Here is an 11,443-nt window from a genome sequence, read left to right on the forward strand (position 1 = left end):
ATGGAGAGCACCGACTGGAGGTTTTTATAATATGGGAACGTTTTTTCCTTATTCTGTTTGTTCTCTCTTCCATTTTAGGTTTGAATGAAGTAAGTTTTGTTTTTGTTTTTTACTCTCAGTATGTTGTAACCAATGTGGGGAAACGACGTCTGCATGATTTGCTAATAATCGAATCCGTTATAATGAGGGGAAAACGCCGTCTCATGGTCATACTTACAAAGCTCATGTTAATGACCTTCTACATCCTGTTGCTTTGCTAATTCTTTTTTGTTCTGCATCTGCTTGTCATGTCTTTAGCAGTCTACTTCTAGCGCTGGCAGCATGTCGCATGCTTTGTGTTGTTCATTCTGGAACCATATAGGGATGGTTCAGGCAAAAATTTACATTTTCTGCTGGTTTATTCATTTACTACTCCTTTTTTGTTCTGTAGTGGAAGAAAAAAAATGTTTTTAGCTGAAACGATGATCTTTGCGCATTCTCAGGGTTCACGCTTCTTGATGGTACTTAAATTTCAGACATATGAATTCAAGGAAAGTACTTAAAAACAAACATAGTTGCTCAAAAGTGCTTGAAAATTAAGTTTATGGTGGTGTTTGTTTTTTGTTTTTTTTTTGTGAAAAAATTAAGAATTTTTAAATTTAAAAATCTTAAATTAGATCTTATACATGAACTATGTCAAATAATTCATTTTATCAATACTTCAGAAGCCGCATTTGAATAATACCAGCATTCGATTCTAATTGTAAAGTTTTTTGAATGTGTCTTTAATGCAGTTGTTTAAAGCGGTCAACATTTTTGACATTCAAAACATCATCATGAAATTTTTAATGTCAATAATAAGTATAAGTGAAATGTTAAGTACAGGAAGAACTTTCATGGCACTGTATATCAGGGTATCTGCAGGGTCTTAATGTCTTAAATTTAAAAAGCAAAATTTTCGGGCTTTAAAAGTCTAAAATTGACTGAAATATTGTCTTGTATACTGTAAAAGAAAATTCTGGTTGCCGCAAATTTTTAAGCTGAATCAAATTAACCTTATGAGTCCATTGAACTTATGTTAAACTGACTTAAAACAGCTTGCCTAACTTATAAAATTAGTATATAATAAGTTACAATGACCTAAAAACATATGCTGTCTGGACTAACTGATCATATAATTTTTACAGTGTATAATCCTTTACAGTATAGGTCTTAAATCATTTTAAACATGTCTTTACAAAAATGTCCTTTATGTAAAGCTACCTAATCGATTCATCGCACATTTAATCTCCAACGATGCATCTCAATAAAAACTTTTAGCAAAACTATATTTATAACTTATATTAGTCTAAAAGTCTGTTGTCCAAACATTTAGTTTTAAAGTCATGTTGAAAAAACAAATGTATGTATACAATAGGATCTGCTTGTTTTGACACATTATTTAAAATGTGTGGCTAAAAAAAATTTGAATTAAATTTTTGATGGGGCAACAAGTACATTTCTTTTTCTGGTCAGTTAAAAAAATCCTTAGCGTTTAGCCCTTAAGTCATTCTGCATGGTCTTTAAAATCTTAAATTTATCTTGGTGAAACCTGCAGAAACCCTGTATATGCTGGCGGTGTGAATTATAAAGGTGCTTGTTTTAAAATTATTAGTGATTTTAAAAAGTCCTTGAATTTGATGTTCCTGAAAGAGTGGGAACCCTGCATTTATTAGATGTAAGTCAGCGGCTGCTGGTACTTTTTAAGAGTAAAAAAATGAATGTCTGTGGTTTCTGGTGATGCGTTGAGGTTTTATGAAGAGAAACAAACTGAACATTATAACATCATATTTTTATATCCACAGCTTGGACTTGATTGTGAATGTCCTTGGGGTTGTTTTGTTTTGGGGTTAGCTGTAAATTAAGTGTTGTAAATCTTGTTCATTTTCTTTCACAAGCATAACAAATTGTTTCCTAAAACCTCTATGTATCATCAGGAGCCATGAGGATCAAGTTTGTTTCTTGACTCAATAGTGGCAGTGGCCATTGACCTACAATTTATGAATGACCAACAGTTTCACATAAGAGTCGTTGGGTTAGTTCATAGAAACATTTTAATTCTGTTGTTTATTACTAATTCCACTCTTGTCTCACTCTAATACTTTGTTCATCTTCAGAACGCAAATGAAAATGTTTTAGATGAAATCTGAGAGCTCTCTGATCCATAGACTAGGGATGGATGATAACAATTATTTTCCTTCCGTTTCGAAACCAAGTATTTCAAGACAAGTATTGTTGATTCAGATACTTCAATGAAATATTTGATGTTTTTTATCAAGTACAATAAACATTACTTTTTACATTTAATTGCATAAAACAGTTAAACAAAAATTGCCTATATCACACCATATATGACAACAAAACAAATTGCACAAAACTTGTAAAAAAAAGTTTTTAAATCTTCATTTCTCCCCGTTTTTGATGGAGAAAAACCCCCACTAGATTATGCTTCTTTTTCGTTCAGTCATGATGACCGCATACACGCGCTCGTTTTAAAACTTGTGCTGAATGTGTGCGCTGTGTACTGTGCTTTGAAAGTGTGAGATTGTGAGCAAACACTGACCCATTAGTGTAGATACAGTAAGGAGTATTATAGTTCCTATTCCTGTTTCTATTTAAGTAAATATTTACAGTGCTCAGCATACTGTATATAAGTACACCCCTCACAAATCTCTCTTTTAAATTCATATCATTAATAAGAAGCTATACAATATTATTTTGTGCATATACAGTAGATTAGTCGGTACTGAAGCCAAATCTGGAGCTTATAACAAAATAACTTGCGATAGCAGTCCAAAATCTAGTACACCCAAAGTTGTTATAGAAAAATATTAAATACAAATTTAAAGAGTAATTGAAACTTTTTGTAGGTGGTAATTGTTTTTGCAATATTTTGCTTGAATTTAATTGTATTATCTGTTTGATATCTGTTTTGTTTAAATGCACCAAGATACATTGCCTATATTCACTGAGAAATGGTAACAAATATTCATTTTTAAAATGGAGTGGACTCAATTATGCTGAGCACTGTATATCCTATGGGGTGCTATCATTATTACTATTATTATGATATTCTAAAATAAATGATCACTCATCAAAAACCCCCAGACATTTCTATTTAAGGCTCTATTCTTTAGATACATTACCAGTGTCTAAAACAGGGGTCTCAAACTCAATTTACCTGGGGGCCGCAGGAGGCAAAGTCTGGGTGAGGCTGGGCCGCATAAGGGATTTCACAAAGAAAAAGTCCTCAAATGTCATTATTAACAGTTTTAATTATTTCTTCTGAACATGAAGTGTCCTGAACATTAATAGAACATTGAGTGAAGATTATGAACAGTTCTTCTGAACATGGCATCTTTTGCCTACTTCTTGCTGCCAGAGACTTGACAGCGCTGCTTCTCACAAATCTGAACCACATTTGGCTTTAGAGCAGAAGCAGTTGAGACCCTCAGTATGGCTTGAAGATGATCATCATTAAGTCTAGACCTGTACTTTGACTTATTGAAGTCCTAGGGAAAAAAGTGGGGGAACTCACTCAAAACTTCCATTCCCTCACCTAAAAAAAAGGCGTATTTATGTATAAATAAAACACCCCCACCTGTACCAGTCTGTATCTACCTATAATATCAAGATGCAGGGCAGGCACGTGCACACATAGGGCTCAACCTGTGCAGTGCACATGCCCTTTTTAGTCTTGCATAGAAAGTGCCCTTCCAAAATGATCAAAAGTGACCCCGCGACGCGACACACCCTTGGTCCCGCCCTTCAGTACGCGCGCGACAACACAGCTGATCAGAACGCGCGCGACAACACAGCTGATCAGAACGCGCGCGACAACACAGCTGATCAGAACGCGCGCGACAACGCGCATTGAGTGACAAGCGCGCTGTGTACGGATAGAATCAGCGGAGCGGGGAGCGCTCTCTCTCCTCGCTCCGCTAATTCTGTCAGGGTACAGCGGTCGGCGCGGGCCACAAAATTTTGCACTGAGGGCCGCAAATGGCCCGCGGGCCGCGAGTTTGAGACCCCTGATCTAAAACAACAATACTTTAGAACTGATCTGCCCACTCTATACCAGACCACAACGCTCTTGATCTTCAAAGTCCAGAAAAAGAGCCCGAAACAATGTCAAACATTGTGTGACTTGTGCCTGAACTATAATCATACAATTCTCAAATTGTGTACACTTTTTTTGTTTGCTAAAAAATAGTTTTTAGTTCCTTTTATGGATTTTGAATGTCTCAGGATTGTTGTTGTCAATTGAGGTTTAGAGAGCTATTTTCATTTAAAATATCTTCTTTTGTGTAATGAAGATTAGGAATGAACAATATATCAGCGGCCATATCGATATCGGCCGATAAACGCTATTTTTAATGTTAACAATATCGGTCCGATATCTTTAAGCTAATAGATTGTCATTGTACAGAATCGCCAGCCTTTTGTTTTGTTATTGAACGTATTATTTTTATGCAACAGGCAAGTTGCATGTTAATTTGCTAGGCAAAGAAAAGGAAATAATCTATTTTTGGCATGTTGGTTTGTGTGAAATCGTTAATATATGTCTATATAATCACTTTTAAATCATTTTTAAAGTATTTCTCTTTTTTTCTTTGAGTAGGCTATTCTAAGATCTGTTCAAACTTTTATTTATTTTAAATTTTTAATAAAATAAATTGTTTCCTGAATAAAAATATAACATTTTGAAATTTATATTTATCGGTTAAAATATCAGTTATCGGCCTCCAAATTGGAGTTATTGATATCGGCCCAAAAATCAATATCAGTGCATCCCTACTGAAGATGAACAAAGGAGTAGTTTGAAATGACATGAGTGTGCATAATTAATAATAGAAGTTTATTTTTGCGTGAACCAACCCTTTAATGTTCTACTCAAGAAAAATGTCTTGGATGGTTTGTGGCTGAGTAAATTAACAAATTAAAAGTTTATTTTAATTGATCTATCCCTTTAATTAAATTAGCTTCGCACCAAATTTCAGACAACTCTCTGGCTGTTATCCCATTATCCAATCAACCCGCTTTGTAGTTTTGTCCAAAATAAAATGAATTTAAGCAGGCAGCATACTTTGCACTGTTCAAGATTTCTAACAGTTGTGTTTCATGTGTTTTGGCCTGTGATCCAAAGGTTTTGGTAAACCCCTTCCCTTGTCCTGGATCCGTCTGCTCTACCAGCTCTTTTCTGCACATCAGTCAAAGCCTTTCACAGCTGCTGTCCCCTGATATCCTGTATATATTTCTATTCTCGAATAGAACTAAACGACAGCATCTGTTCCACCCTGAGGATGAAACCATCTCGATGCTGTATTTATACCTCAAGCACTCTTTGTGGAAAGAACAAGCTTTTTTTGCTGACTTTAAACATGTATTGCTTTCTCAAAGAATTGTGATTGAAACATTTAAGGCAACCCGTCAATTTATCTCCAAAGAAATAAGTAGGATTTGCTGTTATGACATTCCATTTAAAGGTTAAGTATGTACTTTGTGTCGTCTTGCAGAATTACAGAAAGCATACTTGCAAGCGCCCTTACACTCGCTGTCTTTTTGCATTCATTTTAAAGTGATAGTTCACAGAAAAAAAAATTGTCAGTATTTACTCCCCTTTCAATTGTTCCAGACCTGTTTGACAGACTTCTGTTAAACACAAATTATATTTTGAAGCAAGCTGGAAACCAGTAACCACTGACTTAAATAGTATTTCCTTTTCAGATTGTGTATGTCAGGTTACCAGTTTCCAACATTCTTCTAAATATCTTTGTTGTCAGCAGATTTAAAAAAAGACTCATGAATGTTTGGAACCATGTGATTAAATAGTGAGTCAATTTAATTTTTAGGTGAACTATTATACATATTGTTAAACTGTTGTGGCTAGAAGGGATACAGCTGTGGCTGGAAGTATTTTTTTTCTTTTACTTTTTGAAAACCCTGTTAAATTGTGTTTTATTACTCCTCACTGTAATGTATAAACAGTAATTATTGTTGTACAGTGTCACAAACTTTATGCTGTATTGGTGTGCGCATGCCAAGTAGCCGCAGATGTATCCCATCTAGAAGTTACCATTTTAAAGGGGCTATTATTTGACGATAACTTGACTTTAGCTAACCTGTCAAGTTCAGCACCTCATTTGAAAGACAAACATTCCCTCAAATTGCTCCATCTTGTAAAAGCACTGCAATTGTTTGCCCTTTGTTTTACTCTCTTGTCCGTCTCTGTATTTCGACAAGTCTTGAGTTTTGCTTTTCACTTCCATAAGCAAATCTGTAATGAATTTCTCATGTTACCGATCACTAAACACCCTCTGGCTCAGCCTGCTTTACAGTAGCCACGCCCCAACCTCTTTCAGTTGGTTGAGCTGGAAAGTGATTGACAGATTTGTGTGAAGACTCTCAATTAAATATGACTTTTACAATAATAAGGTTAAAAAAATAGGTCAAAAATCTTATTGGCTTCACCCTTATGGATTAATAGGGGATATGCTTAAAGATTTTTAGTTTTCAGTAACCGAGTTCAAGAACTTTCAGTGAACTGTTGTCCCGTTACAAAATCCAAGCGTTTAAGGTCTGTTTTCTTTAAAAATCAATGATCTTCACTGCCTGATTGATATACGATATAAAGTGGGTCTCTGAATGTACAAGAAGCACTGCATTAAATTCCATTGTTCTGCGCCATGTCATTAAAAATTGAAAATTGAATTTACCCCAGTATTTTCAATGGCGTTTCTGTGCTCGCCTGCTGCTCCTGATTGCGCTTGCTTTCAAACGGCTTTTCATCTCGTTTTACGATATAACAATTATATAAATGCTTAAGTCTATTTAACTGATTATATTTTAATTAGGCCTACATTACAACACTGATGCTGTAAAAAGAAAGGATGAAATTGAAAATAATCACATTTACCTTTCTTAGGAAGTTTATCGGTAGGGTGAAAAACACTTGCTGTGCATTTACCTTACTGAATCAAGCTTTAAAGGGAAACTGTCCAAAACATTACAAAAACATTCTAAAAACCATTAGCGTCAATGTGAAATCAAAATGTACAATGTTTTTGTTACCACACACTGTTATTGTTTAGGTGAACAATTAATAAGTCAATCCACAAAAAAAAAAAACTGTTCCCTCATAGCAAACTAACGGTAAATAGAGGTGTGATTAAGACCTTTGTCACTGAAGTCATCAAGGTCAATAGAGACAAACCATTATTGCAAATGTTGAGCAGGGTGGGGCCAAGCTGGAGTCTCTCTGATTTTCCAGGCTCTGCAATGGTTTGGGAAATTCCAAATTGAACCAAAACAAATGGTTAAAATTGGCTTAAGATTGGCAAATAAAATTTGGAAAATGCATCAACCAGCTTTGAATTAAAAAAAAATTAATAAATAAATATCATGGAAGCAAATGGTCAGACTTTAAAGATTACCAAAACAAACTTTTGCACTAATTAATTGTGCACCTAGAATAACAAGTTGTGAATTTTGATTTCACACAGACTATAAAATGACACAAACTCACCAAATGTAGCACTTCAAATATAAAACTGATTGCCTCTCGACAATGTCTTCCTTTACATTCCGTATTTCAAACCTTTTTGACTCTTAAGTGTGTTAGAGTAAAGCTTCGCAAACATCTTTGACTGTATTTTTGTTGGTTTGGTGTCAGTGTATGAGTCCAGCTTGGGGAATGTACATATTCTTTCACTGTGAAAACTGAATTCCATTATGAAACACAATGTGTCACGTTTGCCGTTATGTTTCTGAATGCCATCTCTTTAACTGAGTTCTCTTTTGTTTATTGGTTTTTTTATTTGTTTGTTTTTTTCTGGCTATTACTTTCCTGGTTATTTTCAGGACTGTGTGTAAAGAAAAGGGCACTGATTGGTTTTTAAACAGATAGTCATTCTTTATACTCATGAATAAACCCTCTCTGTCTGCTTCAGTGTATTCCCTCATTCTGTTCTATAAGGCCATGTTATATAGTTTAAAAAATAAATGGGTAAAATACCAAAAAATGTACTGGCAGCCTATAGTTTTTGTAACATATTGGGGTATATGCGCACAGACTTTTCAGCCAGCAAGCCTCATCGCTTCCTGTGAACTGTCTTTCCCTTATAAAGTTGACACGTTTAAGATCTGGTTTCTTTAAAAATCAGTGATCTTCAGTACCTTATAAATATACGATATAAAGTGGGTCTCGGACCGGAGCACTGCATTAAATCACATTTCCCCCCGTCATGTCTTTAAAATTTGACCGTTTATTTTACCCCAGCATTTTCAATAGTTTCTGAGCTCTTTAATCTCGTTTTACTCTTGAATTACTAAAGAATGCTTAAGTCTATTTAACCGAATGTATTTTCATGAAATTACTAAAGGAACCTAAAATGTAAAATAGTCACGTTAAGCTTTCACAGGAAGTTTATCATTGGCTGAAAAACACTAGCTGTGTATATACTCTATTTGCACTACGAATGTCAAAAATACATTTTTAAAACCAGTATTACATTTTAAATGTCTGGTGATGGAGCTCAAAGTTAAAAAAGATATATATTCCTAGCCTATAAGCTCATACAAAGGGATAATTTGGCCAAACATTGCAATATTTTCATTTAATGATTTTATATATATATATATATATATATATATATATATATATATATATATATATATATATATATATATTTTTTTTTTTTTTTTTTTTTAGATATTTTGGAGAATGTTGAGGAAAAAGCTATTGACGTCAAAGCAAAGAATAATATGGAAGCCGATGGCTGTTTTTTCTATCCTTCAGAATATATTAATCTGTGTTCAACAGAAAAAAATAAATGCTTGGCAATTTATAAAAATGATTTGTAATTTAATTTATAGGTGAGTTAACACTTTAAAAACTTACACAGGGCTACAGATATATGCTACATAAAAGTTAGACCATATATTAGGTTACCAGACAGAGATGTCTAAAGTAGGGCCCGCTGGCCAAAGTTTGCCCATTGTAACCTTTGATTTGGCCCACCATTCCACTAGCCTCAATCAAGTTTGGTTCTTGGCCCTTCATAAGAAAAAGTTTGGGCACCGCTTCTGCAGACCAACGTTATTATTCAAATGTATGCATCTTAGATTTTAATAAGATATGAATGTACACCCGCTTCATTTTCTTGTAGTAATTCAGATTAAAAAGGAATATGTCGAATTTAAAATCTGTTTTCAAGAACAACCACAAGGTGGCAGTGCTGTAAAAGATGAAAAAAAAACTGTTCGCCAGACATTTCACAAGAAGCCTGTATGATGAAGGCTGAATCAAATATTTGTCCATTTCCAGCTCTTCATTGAAGCACACTTTACCTCACGTAGAAAAATTATAAATTGTCAGTAGTTTAATTAATATTACACATATCATACGAACACAATTGAATACAATTATTTAATAAAATATTTTTATTAATATACATTTTTAAAGTATTTATGCTAAACAATGCTGCATTTATCAGCATTGATAAAAAAAATAAAAAAGGAAACAAATAATAAAATAATAATGAAAAAAATTATCAACCTTCTGTTTTTATGTAAATTAGTCTAATCCTCTTCAAATTAATATTTCTTGCAGAATTTATGTTTTTAAAATAATCCATGAAAGGTTGCCAGATTTTCTAGAGTTTGTCTTCTTTCTTTTTTAGGGACAATCTGATTTTCTCCAGTTCCAAATGTTTCATCAAATCCCTCATTAGATGTATATACTCTATGTGGGAGCAGCTTTCTGTTTCCAGTTGAATAATATTAACCTCCATGCTAGTAGACAGGCAAATAGAATTATTGTTCTGTACTGTTTTTCTGAAAATCAGTGATGCCTAATACTGCAATACCAGGATCTGCATCTATTGGCTTATGACCTATTTTTGAGAATGTTAAAAAATGTATTCATTTTAAATATATTCAAACAGAAACAATTTTAATTTTTAAATGAATGCAGCGTTAGTGTACTTGAAAAGAATTTAATTAAAAAGCCGACTTATTTCATTACACTGTGCTAACCTACAAAATCAGACATTTTTGTGCCCAGTGTTATTTTAAGGCCAATCTTTTGAACACAAGAGTGTGTTTTCAGGGCTTGTTGCCCTTGTCATTCTGGATTACACATGGGGGAGGGAAGAGTTAAAGTCTACCTGAATGAGCCTGTCCGGTATAAGCTGTGCAAGAGCTGCTTGAATGTAGATAAACTGACACCATTAGTTCTTACAACTGCAGGAAGAGGCGTGTTAAGAGGATTAATATGTTCCTCATTTAGATCCTGGATACTTTTGGGATATGCTAATAGTCTAATCGGCAGCGTGTGAATCACATGGACAAACAAGCGCAAAAATGATTGTATGTCTGCTGTAACTTTTTGACTAATTTGTTTACAAATAAGCATGTATAGCAATGTTGTTTTAGTAAAACAATCCTTTTAGGAACCATGGAAATTATATAGATCAATATCTAGATATATAGGTCAATATCTTTATAATATTTCTATGTATCCACACTAATACATAAAAAGTTAGTTGTGAACTGATTACATGTACACTGTGTATTTATACTCAGCAGTATTTTATGCATTTTATAAGGTTATTTTGTAATATATAATTGCAATCTGAAAGCCACGAGTGCATGAATTCCACATATATTTGTTTTTATTATAAGCCTATGTTTTCCTGTTGCAGGGAACGTTCACCCAAAAATGGACATTTACCTATAATACACTCTCCCTAAAGTAGTTCCAAACTTCTGAGTTACTTTAGCCTGTTGAACACAGAGGAAGATATATTTTGAAGACATTTTAACACCTACCATTGATTTCCTTAGTGGAAAAAAAAATACTATGGAAGGCAATGGTTACAGACCGCCAACATTTTTCAAATGTCTTTCTTTTATGTTTAACAGAAGGAGGAAATTCAAGTAAAGCGTGAGCAGGTGATGCCACTGGCTGCAAACCTGATTGAGTTTTTTCTTCTGTTGAACACAAAGGAAAACATACCGAAGAATGCTGCAATAAATGTATTTTTTTATAGATCTGAATGGCAGCTTTTCCCCCCAAATTCGTCACAATATCTTGCTTTGTTCAAAAATTCATAAATTTGAGTGTGGATAAATGTTGATTATTTTGTATACATTAACAAATATAGTTAGACTGTGTTGAGGTGGCAATTTTTGTAGCGTTTGATGTAACATTTGATGTTAATACATTGTCATATATGAGCAATATCAAACTCGTAGCAGTGCGATGTGGCTGTATATCGTCACTGGTGGGAGGTGTGTGTTGTCTTAGCGCCCCACCAGTGACGATATACACCCATATTGCACTGCTACGAGTGTATTGTGTTTATACAAGAGTTCAACGACATAATCGTGTATATAAAAAACAAAATCAAGCACATAGAGTCTC

At 34.0% G+C, this 11,443-nt stretch overlaps 1 protein-coding gene across 7 annotated transcripts in view; it reads left to right on the forward strand.

The window, feature by feature from the left end:
* snx12 (sorting nexin 12) overlaps positions 1 to 8,039 on the forward strand; it is an 18,301-nt gene extending 10,262 nt beyond the window's left edge. For 2 of the 7 annotated variants that reach the window (NM_001145893.1, NM_001145894.1), the window contains exons 5-6: positions 79 to 89; positions 5,165 to 8,039. In NM_001145893.1, the coding sequence (NP_001139365.1) occupies positions 79 to 84 (6 nt within the window). In that variant the 3' untranslated portion in view covers positions 85 to 89; positions 5,165 to 8,039. 7 annotated transcript variants of the gene reach the window in all.
* The last annotated feature ends 3,404 nt before the right edge of the window (positions 8,040 to 11,443 follow it).

The sequence above is a fragment of the Danio rerio genome, chromosome 21 (assembly GCF_049306965.1).
Source record: "Danio rerio strain Tuebingen ecotype United States chromosome 21, GRCz12tu, whole genome shotgun sequence".
NCBI classification, from domain to species: domain Eukaryota; kingdom Metazoa; phylum Chordata; class Actinopteri; order Cypriniformes; family Danionidae; genus Danio; species Danio rerio.